The sequence below is a fragment of the Podarcis liolepis genome (genome assembly GCF_965112155.1).
Source record: "Podarcis liolepis genome assembly, chromosome: 3".
NCBI classification, from domain to species: Eukaryota; Metazoa; Chordata; class Lepidosauria; order Squamata; family Lacertidae; genus Podarcis; species Podarcis liolepis.
The window spans coordinates 35,838,618-35,860,272 of NC_139557.1; the positions used below are offsets into that span (position 1 = coordinate 35,838,618).

At 41.9% G+C, this 21,655-nt stretch overlaps 1 protein-coding gene across 3 annotated transcripts in view; it reads right to left on the bottom strand.

Moving 5' to 3' along the window:
• The window catches only part of KHDRBS2 (KH RNA binding domain containing, signal transduction associated 2), a 339,999-nt gene that overhangs the window by 166,059 nt on the left and 152,285 nt on the right, over positions 1–21,655 (bottom strand). For all 3 annotated transcript variants that reach the window (XM_083495875.1, XM_083495874.1, XM_083495873.1), the window contains exon 4: positions 17,540–17,686. In XM_083495875.1, the coding sequence (XP_083352001.1) occupies positions 17,540–17,686 (147 nt within the window). The remainder of the gene's footprint in view (positions 1–17,539; positions 17,687–21,655) is intronic.

Sequence of the window (21,655 nt, forward strand, 5' to 3'; positions counted from 1 at the left end):
TCCTTTAAAATTTCAATACAATACAGTTTAAAAATTGAATCACGTACCGTAATGTAATAATAATAGTAATAATAATAATAATAAATTCATAGAAAATTACATGAAAATAGAAAATGTTTGGAGCAGAATGTTCAAGACTAGCCCAATACTTTTTGCTGCCACAGGCAAATGACAAAATGGCACATGCACACACCCATTCCACATATGCTCCTCATTTCTACCTCAATACTAGCAATGAGGTCCTGCACTGCCCCTGAGGGTCATCAAGGCAGTTATAAGAGTGGAGGAGAAACTGCATGACACACAGTTCTCCTCTCCAACAGAAGGATCTGGTCGGGAAGCTCAAGGGGAAGAAGTGAGAGGTACTACCACCTCCCAGCATATGCTGCCTGAGGCAGTTGCATCACTCTACCTAATAGTAGGACCAACCCTGTGAATGCTCTGCTTCAATGGTATCACAAAATAACTACAAAAATCCTAGCCTCTCCATCTAGCTCATTTGCAGACAATAAAAGTTTGCTGAAAAATATAACCTCTATGCTTTCACAATCTGTAAAAATGGGCCCAGAGGCATAATGAATGATTGAGCATTGATCAGGGACGGACAGATCACTCTATTAACTATCACATATCTTCATTCCATTCCATTGCATTTCTGCATTAATGGGGGGGGGAGGGGTTATGTGCATGAACATTTGCATTTCAATATATACTTAAATACGTATTTTTGAACATACCTCTATCTCAAAGCACTAATTTCTAGCTGTGTTTCTGTCTCAAATAACACACATTTTAAATGCATTAAACTACTTTTCTGACCTGAGATCTGTCTCAGTGCATAGGAAGAAATGTAAAATCCGATGGATACCTATGCTTCTACCCATACATCAGTGGAGAAGGTGGCATCATAATCGGTAGTACCAAATTATCAATGTCCTCAGGCATCCCTCCCATTGGTGTGATGGGTACTTTAGATAGAAACAACAACAAAATCGGAACCTGAGAAGCTTAATTATTTTTCAGTACCACAATGCTTGGCAGGAAAGGGGAAAACTTCACTCAGTCCCATAGGCAATAATACCTCTCTCTCTCTCTTTTTACTGCATAGAAAGGAACTTGAAGACAAGTGGAAAATGCTGAGAAATAATGATGCACCTTGCTGGTATCTGTGTAAAGTCAATGCATAAAAGAGGCTGAATCTTGGTATGTTGGGAAACTTTGTTGAAGTTAGCTCAGAAACGAACTTCTTGGATTCTTAAAAGGTTGTCTGTCTCGCTTTTTCACACAGACACACACATACACACTTCTGCAGCTTGGATATTTCTGCTGGAAAATAGCTTCTGACTTTCGTCCCTCTCCTTTCACAGCTACTCCTCAAACACCGTTCCCCTCCTTCTCTTTTCCTTACCTTCAGGTGGAGAATTGGGAAGGAAATAGCAGTCACAGCAATGGGAATGCAGAAAAGGGATTTGGTGCTGTTCCAACTGTCCTCCCTGCTCCTTGCTTGAAGTTAAAGGAAACACAAGGTTCTTTGGAGGCAGGAGGGTGGCAGAGATAGCTTTTCAATGGGGATGTATGAACCTATCAACTTCTGTTTCTCTCGTTTTCCCAATCATAAGTTAAGTTCACCACATTTCCACACTGCTATCCCATTCAGCTGCTTTGTTAACTCTGCCCATTGGTTAATTTTGAGGTTTTGTCTTATGATCGTTAATGTAATTTCTACCTATTTCAATTGTGATATTTTTGTAATCTGCCCTGGGAGCACTTGGTGAAACATAAGGAATACATAAAGAAATAATGTTTTTATAAAGTCCTACAGAATATTACCAAGACTGTAGTGTACATTTCTCTAATATACATATTTTTGCAAGCAATTTTCCCCAATATAATGCATTTGTGTATGTTATTTTCATTAATATATTCATTTTAATGCATACATCCCTGAATATATGTATTTTTGTACACTTTCAGCAAGGGTGTTAGAAAACTGGATCACAAGATTTATAAAAAGCTAATTTCAAAGGGCAGCTATGCTTTGGTTTGTGAATTGTTTCAGGAAACTAAATTAAACAGGTTTACATTAAAATGCAAACCAATCAGAATTATCTCTTTTCAGGGAAGGAGACATGGGCAGTGAGGGAGGGAAAGAGGTGACTCTTCTGAGTCACTCAAATAGGGATCTTGGATAATTCCAATGAAAACAGGAACAGAAACTGCTTATGTTCACTTATTCATACCATGTCAGCAATAGAAATCAATCCAGTGGATATGTTTATTATTCACGGTTGTTGTTGCTTTCAGTTTACAAACAAAAAGAAATTGATTATGTTTATCCCCATTTGCTTTGCATTTCTTATGCATGAAATGAATGGGGTGGAATAACGTAACAACAGCTTACATTTTACATTACATAAACCTAGCACAGCAGATAGCTAATGTAGTTTATGGTGGAAGATGAACTGCAGCAGAATGGAAACAGTACTACATGTGGCAAATACAGAGTGGAGTGGAAAACGATGTCTTCTTACACATCTACACTCAGATAGCTCTGGACATTTTGTGTTTCCTCCCCCTACCCCTGAAATCTTTTTGGGAGGAAGGACTTGGAGAAGTGCCAATCTGAAAAGAGCCTCAGATTATTTGCTCATCCCTAGTCCAACATATTTCTGGTTTGTTTGTAAAGGTGATGGGAAACTAGCACAAAAATAAAAAACGAAGAAGCATGCTAGCTAGCTCCATCTTATTTATATGCTTGTTGAAAATGCCAGTAATAAGTTGGTTGGCACATAATGTCCCCATCCTCCAAACCATCAGAAAAAGGAAGAAGGGATGAGGTATTGGCTGAGTATAAAATATACACAGTATGACAACTGGGTCAGGATCATTTGTTGTTTTCTCCGATAAGACACAGCAGAGCAGTACAGGCAACAGGCACACAGCATCAAAGAAACCAGCATGTCTGAGATGAAAACAACAAGGTTTCAGGTCATGAAAAGAGATGAGCTCCTTGGGATAACTGATTAGCCATGTGAAAACAAGGCTACCTTTAAACAAACTTAATACACCCGCTGTGGTTCAGAAACAGATGGAACCTGTTAAGCTAAAGTTCTCATGCAGGTAGAGAAACAGCATAACAGGGACCCATACAATTTTATAATCTGCATCATAGCAGCACATTCAAAATGCTGAAGCAAAATGGTCTGTCAGATTTGCGACTGCAGAAAACAATTTTCAGAGGCTTATATTATCACTGCTATTAACTGTACCTGTCTTCAGCTTGGCTGGCAAGCTGTTACCTTGTATATTCTTCTCTTAAGATTTCACAATAAATACCTTCCACCAAAGCCAAACACTTAAAATATTAAAAGAACAAACAAGCCCCGGAACAAACGGCATCCAAGGTGCCTTCTGTGTCCAAGCTGTGAGGATGGGAGCAATTTCAGGGAGAATAAGATTTAGCATAAATCATAGCAAAAAAATAATAATCACAAGCCGCATCAAGCCAAAACCTGGCATATTTTGTTCTCTCCTACTGACACCTGCAGATGTGCTATGCATGGCTATTTCTCAAAGGTGTTCCTGCCTCTCGTGGGCCAAAAATTATCTCCAGACTTTCCGAATATAAGGATCCCTTGAGATTGCTTCTCTTCTGACTTTTAACATAGGTGTCTCTAGGCAGAAAATTTTGATCTATGATTCATCAGTCCTATGAAAGCAGTCTACCACTTTCTCCCTACGCGCCTGCCAAGAGTATCAGCAGGAGAATCTTCCTTTATCTGCAAGCGGATTTTATTTTATTTTTTACACTTTCTACAGAAATAGACCCTGCAGAGACATAGAAACCTGTGCTGCCATTAAGGTAAGAAAGCTGGAGATGCTGCGAGCACACAAATGCCCCTCTTTAAAAATGGAAATGCGGATGACAACCCTCTATAGAGAGAAGCACAGGCAAAAATAAATAAATCTTATAGTGTGCTGTGTTGTGGAGTGGCGGGGGTACCATGGCTGACAAGATGAGGAGGACCTGGAGGATGGCAGCAGCAGCAACTGGGGATCCTGCTTTCCCACAGCTCTACAAATCAGGGTGCATTTACTACATGCAGCGGCAGCAACAAAACAATTGCAGAGCATTGAACTAGGGTCCCTTCCAACTCTATGATTCTAGAACAAGTCTAATAAAAGCAGGGCTGGATTTAGGTTTGATGAGGCCCTAAGCTACTGAAGGTAATGGGGCCCTTTATATGTCCAGCTGTCCTTTCAACAACAAATTGTCACTGTTTTTGTGTGTTGAACATATGCTATATATCGAAGGGACGCGGGTGGCACTGTGGTCTAAACCACTGAGCCTAGGGTTGCCAATCGGAAGGTCGGTGGTTTGAATCCCCACGACGGGGTGGGCTCCCATTGCTCGGTCCCTGCTCCTGCCAACCTAGCTGTTTGAAAGCACGTCAAAGTGCAAGTAGATTAATAGGTACCGAACCGCTTTGAAGGTAAACGGTGTTTCCAAGCACTGCTCTGGTTTCTCCAGAAGCAGCTTAGTCATGCTGGCCACATGACCCGGAAAAACTGTCTGCGAACAAACGCCGGCTCCCTCGGCCAGTAAAGCAAGATGAATACCTGCAACCCCAGAGTCGTTTGCAACGGGACTTAACTGTCAGGGGTCCTTTACCTTTTTTATATGCTATATGGTAATTTATGGACCTAATAGGCATCTAAAGACATTTGCACATAACAAAATGTGTATTTTGATATTAGTTAATAGCTACAACAGCTTGACCTACGTTCAACTGTGCTGCACTGCAGTCTGCAGCTGTATGCTACAAGTTGCCATGCAGCTAGTCCATGCAGAATGTAGGCACCCTATACAGTGGTACCTCAGTTTAAGAACAATCCTGTTTACGAACGATTTGGTTTACGAACTCCACAAAACCAAATCATACAGTGGTTACGCTCCTTCCTCCTGGGCCGTGTCCAGAAAGTGGTGGTGGGGGATGAGCGTTCAGACCCTTGGGCTCTCACTTGTGGGGTGCCTCAGGGTTCTGTCCTCTCCCCCATGCTTTTTAATATCTATATGAAGCCGCTGGGAGAGATCATCAGGGGGTTTGGACTGGGTGTTCATCAGTATGCAGATGACACCCAGCTCTACCTCTCCTTTAAATCAGAACCAATGAAGGCGGTGAAGGTCCTGTGTGAGTGCCTGGAGGCGGTTGGAGGATGGATGGCGGCTAACAGATTGAGGTTGAATCCTGACAAGACAGAAGTACTGTTTTTGGGGGACAAGGAGCGGGTTGGTGTGGGGGATTCCCTGGTCTTGAATGGGGTAACTGTGCCCCTGAAGGACCAGGTGCGCAGCCTGGGAGTCATTTTGGACTCACAGCTGTCCATGGAGGCGCAGGTTAACTCTGTGTCCAGGGCAGTTGTCTACCAGCTCCACCTGGTACGCAGGCTAAGACCCTACCTGCCCGCGAACTGTCTCGCCAGAGTGGTGCATGCTCTAGTTATCCCACGCTTGGACTACTGTAACGCCCTCTACGTGGGGCTACCTTTGAAGGTGACCCGGAAACTGCAATTAATCCAGAATGCGGCAGCTAGACTGGTGACTGGGAGTGGCCGCCGGGACCAAATAACACCGGTTCTGAGAGATCTGCATTGGCTCCCAGTATGTTTCCGAGCATGATTCAAAGTGTTGGTGCTGACCTTTAAAGCCCTAAACGGCCTCGGTCCTGTACACCTGAAGGAGCGTCTCCACCCCCATCGTTCAGCCTGGACACTGAGATCCAGCGCCAAGGGCCTTCTGGCGGTTCCCTCCTTGCGAGAAGTGAGGCTACAGGGAACCAGACAGAGGGCCTTCTCGGTAGTGGCGCCCGCCCTGTGGAACGCCGTCCCAACAGATGTCAAAGAGATAAATAATTACCTGACATTCAGAAGACATCTTAAGGCAGCCCTGTTCAGGGAAGTTTTTAATACGTAATGCTGTACTGTTTTTAACACTGATTGGGAGCCGCCCAGAGTGGCTGGGGAAACTCAGCCAGATGGGCGGGGTATAAATAATTAATAATAATAATAATAATAATAATAATAATAATAATTATTATTATTATTAAAGTAGTAGTCCCGGTTTGCAAACTTTACCTCGGTCTAAAGGCGGGACGCCTCATTAGGGAAAGTGCGCCTCGGTTTAAGAACAGTTTTGGTTTAAGAACGGACTTCCAGAACAGATTAAGTTCATAAACCGAGGTACCACTGTATATAGAAATGAGCAAACCAGTGATATTTTAGGCTAGCAGATGGAGCTCATTACATACATCATAGGAGCCTACACAACACAAAACATTGTTGCTGTATGTAAGTTTTATTTTATTTGTTTTTTTATCTTATATTTTGGAAATATACATCCAGTTTTTTTCTGTAAATTTTTTTGGGGGGGGGCCCCAAGAGCATGGGGCCCTAAGCTATAGCTTGTTTAGCTTACACGTAAATCCGGCACTGAATAAAAGAGACCAACAAATGCAGCAGATAAAAACAAATCAATATTAAATTCCTTTAAAGCAGAGTTGGGGAGCTTGTGGCCCTCCAGATATTGCCAGACTGCAACTTCCATTATCACGGACTATTGGCCATGGTGGCTGATGCTGTTGGAAACTGGAGTCCAACAACATCTGAAGAGCTGCACACTCCCCATTTCTGTTTTAAAGGCTTGGCTGCACCAGAAAGACTTGTAAGAATGGCACCAGCAGCATATGCGAAATAAGTTTCTTAACTGGGGTGCCACCACAGAAAGGGTCCTATCCTGGTAGCCATCTGCATTATTTTTGAAAAAGCGGTGGCTCAGAGAAGGGCCCCAGGGTCAGCTGGTGGAGGTTCAGATGGGTCTGATTAGGACTTTATGGGCAAAATCAGCACTCTTGAATTGTGCCAGGAATCAGATCAGGAGCCACTGAAGTTCTTTACTGGTGAAATATGTTCACCACAGCAAGTGCCTCACCACTATATTCTGTCCTACTTCAGACCCAGTCTCTGTGAATTCACCCAGGTTACAACATAATGTCACTATCGTGTTCCCAAAGGCTTCTCAGCCCAGGTTTGAAAATCAGCTCACATCTGCCTTACCTAATATGTGATTCTCACAGTAGCCTTCAAGCTAGTACTTGCTAATCTTGGTGGAGGATATCCAGAAACCTTGGGCACAGAAAACCCATTTACTGCAAACTACTGAAGTGGTCCTATACCTCTTGGTCTAACTTCAACAGGTATACCCTGAGCACTAGGTGTGCTCCAATCCCTACACAACAAGCAAACGCCATAAACTTATTTATCATGACATATAACCTCCATATACTGTATATACAGTTGGTGACACAAGTTGTATCATTTTTAACTTCATACATACAAATTCATATATACATATATACAAATTCCTGTTCTTCATCTAAGGAGATCAGGGCAGCGTACATGGTACTTCCCCTGCCTTTTATCCTCAAAACAACCTGTGAGCTAGATTAGACTAAGACGCAGTACTTGGCTAAAGGTTACCCAATGACTTTCACAACTGAGTAGAGATTTGAACCCAGCTTGCTCAGTCTTAGTCCAGTGCTCTCACCACCATGTCATACTGGCTTTCAAAGTTCTTATGAACTTCTCCATACATTCATTGAAACCATGATGGCCAGACCCCAATGCTGATGTGCCTGCTGTCCAATTGGGATTCTTCATAACACCAAGGGGGTAATACATGCATATGCCCCCATTCTCCCTAACAATGAATATTCAGCCACTAATGGGGGGGGGGAGAAAGTAGCCAATTGGCGCAATTTTTCTTATTAAATTTATATACTACCCTTCATCAAAAGATCTCAGGGTGGTTTTGTTTCCTCTCATAAATTAACTGAATGGTTGAGAGAGATTGTATGAACACCTATTTAGTGGTTTCCTGACACATACACCTGAAGCAAAATCAAGTTTGTGCTGCCATTTATACATTGCAAGCTGTTTCTATTATTTGAGGGGAGGAGGGAAAATCACCTTGGAGAAGTAATTCTATTCCTGTCTTGACCCTCTCTTCATTTCATAGAGGAACAAAAATAATTTTACGAACTTGCTGCAGATGAAGCAGTGAAACTATGATAAAATGTCTGAGGCATCTGACACTCATATCCAAACGTAGTTACCTGTATCCATATAGCACACAGAATTTATCTATGCTAGATTAATCTTTTTCACCCTGAAGTAAACTGACATTTGGCCATGTACTGAACTGGTCTTCTACTTGAGTGTTTTCCCAATGCTTTATGTACAAAGAAAGAATGCAAAACCCTCTGTTATGTAGCATTGATGCATTCCCTTTTATCATGCCAGATAAGCCGTCAACACTTCTGGGGATGAAAGTGGCCAGAGATATAGAAGAATGAAATTCAGAAACAAAAGGCCAGCTGTTGTGGGGAGGTTTTGTTCATCCCCAGAAGCTGAAGGCAATTTCTTTCCACAACCTGCAATTTAGGCTTAGCTGTTTTCACTGTGGAGAAACCACAAGCATTACCTAGGGATTCATACAACAATACGTGTTTCTCGTCATCCACATTCAATTGCAGTGCCCTTGCTCTGTCATCTGATGGGAAACCTACACCTTATGATGAGCTGTGCATTAGATAAACCTTTTTTAAAAAGACATTTCCCTAATGCTGAGTTTCCAGACTAACTGGCAAATACTTCATAAAATTTCAGCTGTGATTCAATTTTTCATTCAGGCTCAATATGTCATACCCTCACTGCCCCCACACCAACAACCAACTGCAAATATATTTTCAGTCAGACATAATAGGTAAACAATAGGCCGACTCTAATAATAATTATTTCCCTCTAAAAGGGATTCCTCAGAGTATTTGGAATGGCTTATTAACGGATTGCTTTCATTGGCTAAATATGCTCCCAAAAAGGCCTTAATCCACTTAAATACCAGCATATCAGTTCCCATAATGAGTGTGCAAATGTGAAGGAGTGATATCACATTGAAGCAGCTGTTCAGCTAATCCCAGGCCAAGGGTATTTGCTAGTATGTTCTGCAAACAATCACCTGATCATGATGTGGACAATAGAAGATTAAAAAAGCAGGGCAGGTGATACCCTTTTTTCAAGGCCAAAATATGTTGGCAAGCCTCCCTCAGCTCTTGGTATTCAGAAAGCTTCTCTTAAAGCACACCAAGGAAAAAAATATTCTCAACTGTGTGGTTTTTGAAAGGATTGGTTCTAACTTTCTCCCTTGAAATGTTAGGAATATATTGAGGGTTCCCCCCCCCCCCAATGCATGCAACATGCAATAACAGGGAACAGCTGTGATGAGCTTAACTCCCAATGAAGTTTTCCCAGTTTGATAGGAAGGGCTACAGATCAGCCGTAGACCATGTGCTTTCAATACAGAAGGTCCCAGATCCAGAAGCAGAGCAGCTGGCATGGTATGTGTGTCGGATGCAGTTACTGCAAGGGGGCAGGGTGATGGTGGCGAGGTTGGGGCTGTGCAAGCACACTGGCAAAGCCAATCCAGCACTCCTGCTGGTGCACCTCTGCACCCCTGACTTCACCCCTGCACCACCCCAATACGCAGCAGCAGCACTGCTGTCAGGAAGGCAGAAGCGTGGCACTTCTCCAACTGTTCCTGTCCTGGTTCAGTCCCTGGGATCTCCTGCTGAGGCTGGGAATGTCCCCTGTCTGAAGCCTCCGAGGGACACTTAAAGTCAGTGTTGACAATAATGAGCTAGAGAAACTGATGGTCTGACTTGGTATAAGACAGCTTCTCATGTTTCTATGCCTGTGTGATACTTATAGCCAGGAAAAAAATAAGGGTTGATCCACTGACTTCAAGCACTGTAATTTGAAATGTGTATGGCTGTGGGAGGAAAAGAGTTGCAGGTATATGCATTCACCTTACCGAGAGACAAGAAAAGAAGTTAATACTCTGTATTAAGTTCCATATGGAAATTCTGTCTTAAAACATGAGAGAGATGAAAATATAGCTTTGTAGGGGTCAGGAACGATATAAAACATGCCCACAAGTTATTGTAGGGTTTTAAAAAGGCCAGGAAGTCCCCCTCACTGGTGTTATATAGCCATTTGTTGGCATCAGTGTGCTGCAAAATGAGGAAAGAAAACGACCCTTCAACTACAAAGCCATAATTTACAATATATATCAAGCAGTACTTCTTTGACAAATTTGCCCATATCTAATACAGTGGCAGAATTCCTAATTCAAAAGGTCCAAAGACACCACCAAGATAGTGCTCTTTGAGCAGCAATTAACCTCTGAACCACTTGGTTCCTCCCCATGGGGAGGGGGGTGGAATTGCCCAGTTATCGTTACATTGTCTGAGCTAAAGGCAAAAAGAAAACTACTGGAAACGAAGAAACACTTGCTTTTGACTTCTTGTTCAGTTTGCATCTGCAAGGAAGTAACAAAAGGGCCCAGACAGAAGTACTTCCAAAAACACTCTGCAGGTGGGAATGCTGTCACTGTCGTGGTTTGTTTATCTATAAAAGTTTTGATATACCACCCACTCACATATCAAGACAGTGCACAACCTAAAATGTCGTAAAACAATACAATAACCACAATACAATAACCACAATATAGTGGTACCTCCAGTTAAGTACTTAATTCGTTCCAGAGGTCCATACTTAACCTGAAACTGTTCTTAACCTGAAGCACCACTTTAGCTAATGGGGCCTCCTGCTGTGCCGCCAGAGCACGATTTCTGTTCTCATCCTGAAGCAAAGTTCTTAACCTGAAGCACTATTTCTGGGTTAGCGGAGTCTGTAACCTGAAGCGTATGTAACCTGAAGCATATGTAACCCGAGGTACCACTGTACAATACAATAACCACAATAATGGCTGGCTCGTTTTTTAAAAAAAATATTAACCACTGAAAATGCTTACAACATAAAAAAAAAATTATTCAAGGTTAGCAGTGAGGATGCCTGCTGAAAAAGTGCTCCACAGTGTGGGTAGGGTGACACCAAATGTGCAACTTCCAGCTCAGCTGGGCTTCTGAGACATGGGGAGGAGCAAGTAGCACTGCTCCTCTAGATCAGGCTTCCTCAAACTGGGCCCTCCAGATGTTTTGAGACTACAATTCCCATCATCCCTGACCACTGGGTCCTGCTAGCTAGGGATTATGGCAGTTGTAGTCCAAAAACATCTGGAGGGCCGAGTTTGCCTATGCCTGCTCTAGATGATCCCAGTGGCTAAGCTGGGATACAGAATAAGGGCTCTGGTAGCTCTGAAGGTATCCTGGATGTAAGCTGTTTAGGGCTTTGTACAGCTTAAGAAAAGCCGGTGCAGATGTTTTAGCAAAGGCTGTCACATGCTGCCAGCCATATGGCCCCATCATTAGTTTAGCTGCTGCATTCTGTACCAGGTGGAGCTACTGGACCAGGGCCAAAGGCATCCCCACATAGAGTGCATTGCAGTAATCCATTCTCGAGGTTCCCTTCCTATTCCTGGTCTGCTCCACAGAAGATGAGCAGCCCGACATGACCCCCAGGCAAGCAGGTTTCCATGCCCTGCCAGAGGCAGCCAGTGAAGTGGAAGAGGGCAATAGGAAACTAAAGACGACATCACTGCATATTTTTGTATACTCTGTGTCCAGGTAGCTGGATGTTACTAGTCTCCAGCTCTCATCAGCCCCAGTGAACATGAGCAATGGTCAGGAAGGATGGAAGTTGTAGTCCAAGAACATCTTGAGGACACCTCATTGGCAGGGACGGAGAAAGGGGGTGCATGGCGCCCCAGGTATCATCATTGAGGGAGGTGACAAAATGCCAGGTGGCACTCACTGCATGGCCTGCAGCATGCCCAAGCCATGCATCTCTCCTGGGAGAGACGCGGTGGCTTGGGTGCCCACAGGCTCCGCACTGCCCAAACGGTCCACCCACTGCCTTCCCCCCAGCCATAGGGTGGCTGAGTGGGAGGAGACAGGCAGACTCTGGAGGCCCCACAGTACCCCCTGCCCCTATGGGTGGCTCGCGCTGCCCCAGGCGCCCGAACAGCTTCCTCCGCCGCTGCACACTGGCTACCCCTGCTTTATATCACACTGGAGAGAGGAGGAGAAAAATAAGGGGTGTCTTTTTTTTTTAATGACAGCCACACACCTCCCAAAATGTGTTGTTTGGGCAGGAGAGTTTCCTGCAGCAAAGCAGCTCTCACCTACACAGTACATAAAAAAGTTAATTTCTCATTCTTTCAGCTTAGTAACAGAAGGCAACCTATTTTCTACCACAATAAATATAATGTTTATAACAACAACAACAACAAAAACCCACAACCTCATAAAACAAATTAAAGATATATTTTGTCAAAAGGGGATAAAAGGCCTAATAGTCTAGTGTAAGCCTCTGCAGAATAAACCCTTTGGCATACACTTTAACAAGCCAGTTAATAACAGCTTTGTTAGCTATATTATACATCTGAAATAAAGCATTGAGGGATAAAGCTAGAAAACAAGCCATAAAATATAGTTTTTGCTTGTTCCAGGTCATTACTGCTGCTGTAAACCAAATCCTAAACCTTATAACAATTTGTGGAGACTTTACAATGCAGCAAAGATGATAAAGTGGAAGGTTGTTGTTTTAATAAAAAGGCACCATGCTCAAATCAAATGATAAACAAATCATAGATCACAAAAAGCCTGGATATTATATCCTATTCTTAAAGGGGAGAAACAAATTGGAAAAATGCTAGGTTTTGGTCAAATAATTTTTTTTATTAGTGCAAAACATTTCAAGGAAATGTCTAGATTTTTCTTTTTCCTTATTGCTTCTAGAAATGGGGTTTCTCTGCCAACAAATAGTGTGATGAATTTTGAGAGGTCACTTGCTAGGGATATGCAACGACCAAATGTTTTGAGTCAGATTCTAATTTTGTACTTCCGAAAACAGTCTGCCTCAGTTCAAAGTGCTTCATAGGCTGCCCAGTTTGGCTCAAGATACACCAGTGCCCCTGAATGAGAAAATTGCCAAATGGAAAATATGTCCAGGAGCTTTTGCGCTAGGCACACTTGAAGTTGATTTGGGGTATGCATGGGAAGTAAGAGAGATTGGCTTTCCAGGTGAGCTCTTTCCCTCTGAGTACAAGCTTGACTTATCCATCACAATGGAGATCTCCCTCCAACTTCTCTTCCTCCACCTGGTGCTATGCCTTATATAGTAAATATAAGAGTTATTATTTTCACGTTTAGATGGTATTGTGCAGCATGTTTCTGACATTCGGATCGCTGAGGCAGCATGAAACATTTCAGAGGTTGGTGCTTTGACTTGTGCAGCCTTGTGCTTCATCTCTGACAAGCTCCTAATCCCCCTGAGGCATCCTACTTCAGCTCAGGATTTAGTATTCCTCTGAATCTGATTACATGCCTACCATTTGCAGAAAGCCCCAGCACCTGGTAGATGACTGTCCCCTTTCCCCTTTAGTGTGGGGAATTAAATAAGAATCCCTGTGGACCCACGTGTGTGGGTGAACAACAAAAGAATCAGCGGGTTGCCTGGATTCAAAACGCTGGGCTAGCACACAGAAAGCAGAGTATTAGATTCACAAAAATAAGCAGCACAGTAAAGCATTAGGAATATAGGTTGTTAGGCCTTTTAATCCCTTTCAGCTGCACACAGCAGCTGACCTCTTTCTATCTCTCTTGCATGAACAGACCACACACTGTTAAATAAGTTTAAAATGCTTTACTTACAGATTCGAGGTCTCAGTCATGCATTGTTCCATGTAGCAGAATACTCTTGGGTAAAAAATACAGAATATATTTCCAAACGTGCTGTAAGCTTAGAAGCAAGCTTACACACACACACTCCTTTGTTGGTTACAGGTTGCAGATAGATAGATAGATAGATAGATAGATAGATAGATAGATAGACAGACAGACAGACACACACACACACACACACACACACACACACACACACACACACTATAAAGGAAGTAGAAAGTAGGGGGTGTGACCTAACTGAGTCTATCCAGCAATACAACTCTGTGGTCCTTAACCCCTTCATGCACTAACAAGCAGTTGTGCATAGTTATGTTTGACTGCAAACTCCCACATTTAGAAATGTGCTATAAAAAAATGTTCTCAAAATTGCTATAGCTGCTAGACTTGTTCAGCTCCTTTGGTTTCTAAAACTTAAATCCCTTAGATTTAAAACTTAAATCCCTAAGTAGGTTGTGGTTGCATCTCAACCTAAGTAGGTTGTGGTTGCACCTCTATGTAAAGGCATTCACACAACTGCTAAACCACCACAGACTTCCACTGCACCTAGTGCACCTGCTACGGTACATTTAGAACAATTGATTACACATTGTAATATAATAATGTTTTCTTTTTTCAAATATATTTTTAAGCAAAAGAATAAATAGTATTTTAGATTCTATATCAAGACTACTGCAGTGTAAACAAAGACAGCATGCAACAGAGAAAGTAGAGTCTTGCACAATGCAGTGTTCTTGTATGTGTTTGTTTGTGTGTGTAGGTGCTTAGGCAGTGGAAGAATAGGAGTGCTACAACTGTGCCCCTGTTATCATCTGTGAAATGCTGAAGGATCTCATTCTGCCTTTCTGTGAATGGAAGTAAAAAGGTAAAGGTAAAGGGACCCCTGACCGTTAGGGCCAGTCGCAGACGACTCTGGGGTTGAAGCGCTCATCTCCCTTTACTGGCCGAGGCGTACAGCTTCTGGGTCATGTGGCCAGCATGACTAAGCCGCTTCTGGTGAACCAGAGCAGCGCACGGAAATGCCGTTTACCTTCCCGCCGGAGCAGTACCTGTTTATCTACTTGCACTTGACGCGCTTTCAAACTGCTAGGTTGGCAGGAACAGGGACAGAGCAATGGGAGCTCACCCCATCGCGGGGATTTGAACCATCAACCTTCTAATTGGCAAGCCCTAGGCTCTGTGGTTTAACCCACAGCACCACCCACGTCCCTGTTGTGAATGGAAGTAGTTATCTCCTTTTAAAAGTCTTTGGTCTGGTGAGAGCTTCAGTAAAATAAGAGTGTGAGAGATGGATTTGTTGATTTGCCCTTGCACCTGCAAACCCCACCTCCTGCAGATCACCAATCAGTTCTGGAGGGGCTTGCAGTGGTGCCGGGAAAATCAGCTCCCTTTCTCTTCTGATAGCAGAAATGTTTGCTAGATGAATGGGAAGGCATAATTAGATTTATCCCAGGAATTAGGGGTTTTGTATTGAGAGGAGAGAAAAGGGACTAAAAAACTTCTCTTATGCGTACTGGCTCTTAGCCTGTGGTTCTACCCCAGGATTGCTATGCTTGTGTAACAGACAATACCTGGTCTGTGACAACAATATGAAATATATACATTAGAAGAAAATTGGTATTAGCATGAGATTACCATCCCACATGAAGTAATGTTTTTTTTATGGTACAGTCAATAAGTGTCCATAAATGAATATACTCTGTATATTAAGACTTGCTACTATATGTATAAATTCTGAATTCTAATTTGTATTGATTTATTGGGCTCATCCTGGGACTTTTATATGAGGGCCCATAATTAAAGTGTTCTGCTTTGACAAAGTCAATAATTCCATTTCCCCCCTGAGGCTCCTCATTCTGCTGTAGCATTCTTTATGAATTGAAGAGGCATGAGATTTAAACTTTGGTTAAGTGTGCAGTTTCTAGCAATGCCGCATGTGGCGCACGCTGCACTACTCAGCCACCAACTCAGGGTAGCAGCTGAATGAAGAAGGGCTAAGACAAACAAATGCATTAGGCACCAACCAAAAGATGCTGGCTAAAAACAACTCAGTTTATACAGCACAAGCTGTTAACACCATGCCCACACTTCTTTTTAACTATATTGTGCTGTGGTTATTCGTATATGTCCCTGGTGGTTGTGCAATCTCTTGATTTGTCACAATGCAAGAGCTCTGCAGATAGTACTAAAAAGGATGAACATGCAAATTTCCTTCTCTGCTTGACATTTCAAGTACTTCGTGAAAGGGAAAAAAATGTTTCCAAAAGCGCACCTTTCCAGCTTGGTTCCAACCCTCCTATCTCTCAAAAAACCAAGCTTATAAGCAGGTCCAGGGCTTTTTTTTCAGCCACAACTCAGTTCCAACACCTCTCAATGGGCGCCATTGGCATTCTGAGAGAACGAGGGAGCTGTTCATGGAGAGTTGTGGCATGTCTTTTTCTAGAAAAATAGCACTGACCAGGTCTATCCACTTTTCAGCATTATTCAGTACATGGGGGGCACATTAAGAATATAAGAAACCTGCTGGAACAAAGCCATCATGGCTAGTATCCATTGATAACCTTATTCTCCAAGAACTTATCTAATCTTCTTTTAAAGCCACCCAAGTTAGTAGACCTTACTATATATTCACCCCCAAATTATCACTCACAATTCAATTTGCCAATAAATTCTTGGGATAGCAAGTTCTGGATATCTATATTTCCTCAGTTTCTGAAAGGGTAGCTATGTTAGTCTGCTGTAGCAAAAACAACTGAGAGTGTTGTGGCACCTTAAGGCCTAACAAAATTATTACTGAATTAACTTTTGTGGCCTTCATCAGATGCATCTGTAGACCAAGGCTGTAGACCATGAAACCTTGTGTGATAATAAGTTGGTCGTGCCACAATCCTCTCAGTTTTTTGTACATTTTCCTCAGTTCTGATTAGACATAATCAATTTTTTAACCACAGCCTTTTATTTTTGTTCATGCCCTATTTATTCCAAAATGGCACACCAGAACACAGCGAAGCTCTTAATCTAAAAATGGCATTGAAAAAGCTGATAACTTTTAAACAGCTGGGACAAGGTGGCTGGATAGACAGTAAAGATAAATCCTTTTTAGACATCTTTCCTTGCCTGATGTCTGTGACAAGATCATTAGCCATAACAGCTGTGTTAAAGTGAGAAAAGCGGGGGGTGGGGGGGTCCAATGTCTTTCAGCAGGAAATTATTATTATAATTATTTAGGAAATAGTGGAACTGCAAAACCATTTACCCTACCGTGGGCACTTAAAAGGTCACACTGTGTGTGCTCCCTAGCCATGTACAGTTTGGATGGATACCTGGGAAAGCATGCAGTGTAGTAATGCAATGTTTACATTGCTACCAATGACCAATACTCCATGTGGACAGCACTAAAACTAAGCAAATAAAGGGGGTGGGGTATTTCAGACAAGAAACACTCATTTCTTCAAAATGCTCCTCTCTGAGATGACATTGCCCTGGAACAATGCACTCTTTGGCCACAGTACTGGATCTATTCCTTAAATATCTCTGGATCTGGGTCACCTGTAATTGCAAATAGATCACTCGGAAGTTCATTAAAGAAAATTTAAATGCAGAATGATCAAGGGTTGCTGGAATATGTTATATTGTTTAATTTGCAGCCATGACGGTGCCATGGGGAAGGAAGAGAAACACGTGTGTAATGGTGGCTCTGATTTTCAAGTATTGCTATTTATGCATTTGAACTAATGGCATAATACACACACACATTTGCAACAGCGCTACAAGCAACTTACTGGAACGAGGAATTTTTTAATTTCTTCCAAGGCGTGACTCATCCGTGAATAAGCTTCCCCGGGTGGGGCAAACACTTCAATTAATACATGTAGTTCATCACTCAAGTGTGCGTATTTGGCTTCCCCACTCTTCCTTAGTTCTTCTTCCTGTGGAAGAGGGTATTTTTAGAAATAGAAATCTATTCACTTTGCATTGATTTAGCATTTACAGAGAACACGACAAAAGGGCATAATCTAGGCAGGCTTTCAACAAAATGAGGCCCTCCGAGAAACAAAAATACCTGGTATAAATTACTTGATCTGAAAATCACTTTTGAGTGTGTGAGTGGTGAAAAAGGAAGAAGAAAACCTGGCATAATTAACATCTACAAAGAAAGACTTGCTAAATACTTTACAGGAATGTGTTAAAAATTTAATGATGAATGCAATTAAAAGACAGAGTCTTTGCAGATTAGGTTTTCCGGAGCATCTTATACTAAGGATACAATAAAATATGTACTAAAATATGGAGAATCCAGAAAGTCAAAGAAAAAAGGCATCTAAACATCCTGCATGAAGAAAAATCTGACTTTCGTAGTGTTTGGGTGGATCATAGCAAACCGTTTTAGGGTGTACAAGGGTGAGTCTGCTTAGGTAAGCTACAGTAGGAAACTTGCCCCAAGCTGTTTCTATTAAACATTTTGCTTGACCTAAAGCAGGAATTGTCAGCCTGGTCCCTACTGTCCACTAGTGGGCATTTCAGGATTCTAGGTGGGTGGTAGGGGGTTCTACGGCACAAGTTGGATCCTCCTTCCATTGAGCACTGGTGGGCGGTAAGGAAATTTTACCATCAAGAAAGATGCATTAGTGGGCAGTAGGTATAAAAAGGTTCACTACCCCTGATCTAAAGTTTATGCATAGGAAAAAAAAATTGGTGCACAGCTCACTTTTCTGCACTTGGCTTTTCCTATGGCAGTTGTCAAGCCTCTCTATTTGGGTGGAATGATTTGAACTGTGTTTTTCCTTTTCTTATAAACAGATGACTAGCACTCTGCTATCAATAACAGTTTTCAACAGAGACAATTCCTGCACATGAAATCTTGCACATGGCCTACTACCCATGGATCTTGATCTGTATGTTATATAGACAACATGCAATTCCTGCAAGGTTGTTTCAGTTTTAGTCAGATATCGTGTAGTATTAGCAAGGATCTATGCTCTGTATCTAAAACCAAGCTTTGAACAAAGGAAGACCAGGCATTTTTTCACTACAACGTTACAGTTTTATTGGCTATCTCCAGCAACTGCTCTAGAGAAAGCAGTTTAAAATTATACACTAAAAAATTCTGAATAATTCACAACAAATTGTTCTTTCTATAAAGCAGGGATTGGTGTGCCTTCTCTACATATCATGGGGAAACTTCACAATGATTCCCTGTTACATGAATGCAGTTGAGAACCTCAGGTTTTGAGCAACTCAGGTATTGATCTCTTCAAATGGACTTTGCCCTGAAACATTTTTAGCAACAGATAAATGATGGCAAAACCCAGCACTTACTGACTGACATTCACGTCATGTGGCTTCCCCTCTCTCTCAAAACAGAGGTTTTCCAGGGGGAAGGGTACTAGGGCATAGCTGTCAACTTTCAGATTTGAAAATAAAGGAAAAGCAGCCTGGAAAATAAGGGATCAGCAGCCTCACCAAGGGATCAGCGGCCTCACCTGTCCCGGGGACAGTCTACGGGATATCTAACAATCCGGGATAGCAGCGGGAAGCAGCGGGAAACGGCGCTGGAATAAGGGAATTTCCCGCAAAAAAGGGAAGGTTGACAGCTATGTACCAGGGTATGTCCTTTTATTTCTTTAACCTTTCATCAATTAAAAATCTAAAGTATCAATCCAGTACTGGGGTTCAACGTATCCCAAGATAGCCATACAAATAAAATACCTAGTAGAAGTTAATGGGCACCACACCATTTGCAATTTAAAAGTAATAATCATGCATTCACTGAGTATTTCTCTAAACCAGTAAAACAATGCAGGGTCAACTGTGGAAAAGTAAACTACGAAAATGATATGTGGAATGCTGCAGCCCAGATATCCTGTAAACCCAATGCCTATTCACCTATTACCTTAATGATGTAGATATGTTTATCCTATTATAATGTCAGTATGTTGTAGAAATCAGTAATTCCCCCCCCCCCCCGTTAGATGCTAACCTCCACTTAACATTTTGTTTCCTGGTTGGTGAGCGTATCCCCCCCCCCCCTACTTTATCTCTGCTGCCGCCATATAGATCAAAGCTGTTATGTTTTCTTAGCTCAGCATGGTGCGGGAGTAAAAATGACTGGGAAAGACCAAAGTGGGAGCCCACATGTCCTCGTGTTCCCAGTAAGGCATAGTTTGGGTTACAATGTCGTGCAAATGCAGCCAATGTCTAAACCTACATTATGCCTGTGTTAGTACCAGAATACGCCTTTTGGGGAACAAGGAATTAGTCAAACTCTAGTTTGAAAACAATGAGTTATCATAAATCCACTGGTAAATTTTTAACCAAGTCTTTAACCAGTTAAAGATGCCTCATTAAAAAGTTGATTTATTTGAACGGGTCTCCTTTGAGTATGACTAACATTGGATATCACCATATTTATTTTATTTAAAATATTTATTATGTGCTTTTCAATACAATAGCATCCCAGAGTGAGTCATATAAACTGTTGAAATTTAACATGTACGATAAAACAACAGGTATATTTCACATCAATCTCAACAACAAGACAAATACATCAGTGATAGCAAAACAGGCACTAACATATAGCAAATAGCTGATGTAGTGTATCTTAGATAGCTGCAGAATATAGCAAAAACATCACCGAGATAAACTGTCAAAATTCTGAGCATTTTGCAATAAACTGCATTAAAGTAAAAAGAACAACTGGAGCAGTATTAGTACAGCATGACCAAAATGTTCACATTGCACATGCATTTAAGTGCCATAATGTATTCATAAAAATGTCTTTATAGAAATCCAAAATGTATTCCTTCTTAATAATGCCTTTGTGAATCTTGAAATGTATTGGTACCAGCTGCAATATAGATGGGATTCATCTGATGCCAAAGAAACTTCAAGGCAACACTTCATCACTTGAGTCATTGCAATTGCTCATTCTGTTCATGGATGAGACAATGCATTGCCAGGCCGGGGTGTGTGTGCAGAAAATGTCCAAAAGGTTGATGTTTCTAGTTATAAACTCAGGAATAACAACTATTGCTGTGTACAGAGGAGAGTGAGAGAGAGAAAAAACATTGCCCAGAGCTATGCTTATTGCTTCTCATCTTTTGTGTCAGTTGTTCTTCTGCTAGCCTTCATGTGTGACTGAGCTTTCCAAATGATAATGTTATGCTGTGTGTCTGATGAGCCATGTAAAAATTGCGAGTCCTTCAGTCAAGGATCTAGGAACAGTGTAAGAAACTTCTGCTTCTCTCCCTCCTACCACAGACGTTGCTGAACTACAACTCCCATCAGCCCCAGCAAGTATAGTCAATGGCTAGGGATTATGGGAGCTGTAGTTCAGGAACATCTGGCGGTCCAAATGGCCAAAGGTTTAACTCTTTGTTACTTCAGAAGTGGCCTATTGTTGTATTGTTTGACCACTAGCAGAAAAGTCCTATTTATTCTGTGATATTCTCACACAGAAATCGATAGCTTCAGTTATATACTTCTTAAGTAGCTCGGAATAATGAAATGAATCTCAGAGACTTTGATATTGTGTGTGTGTGTGTGTGTGTGTGTGTGCGCGCGCGTGCATGTGTGCGTGTGTGTAAGTTTAGAGAGCCCTTTTTCATTTTATCTTCAGACCCAATGGGAGCTTTCCTGCTTGCAGCGGGGTGGAATTTTGATATAAACAGTGGGGGAGGGAATGGGTTAAAGCCCCCGCCCCACATACTATGGTCTCACTCTAAGTTACCCATGGTTATTTCATAGAAATATCAGTCACACAAGGTTAAACACCACGACAAATGTCACATCTAGCTTGGCTCTTGGAGGCTCCAGATTCGAAGCAGAGACTACTCTAGCAGTTAGGGCTTTGTATAAAAAAAAGATTGATAAAACTACTTAACCACTATATATATATT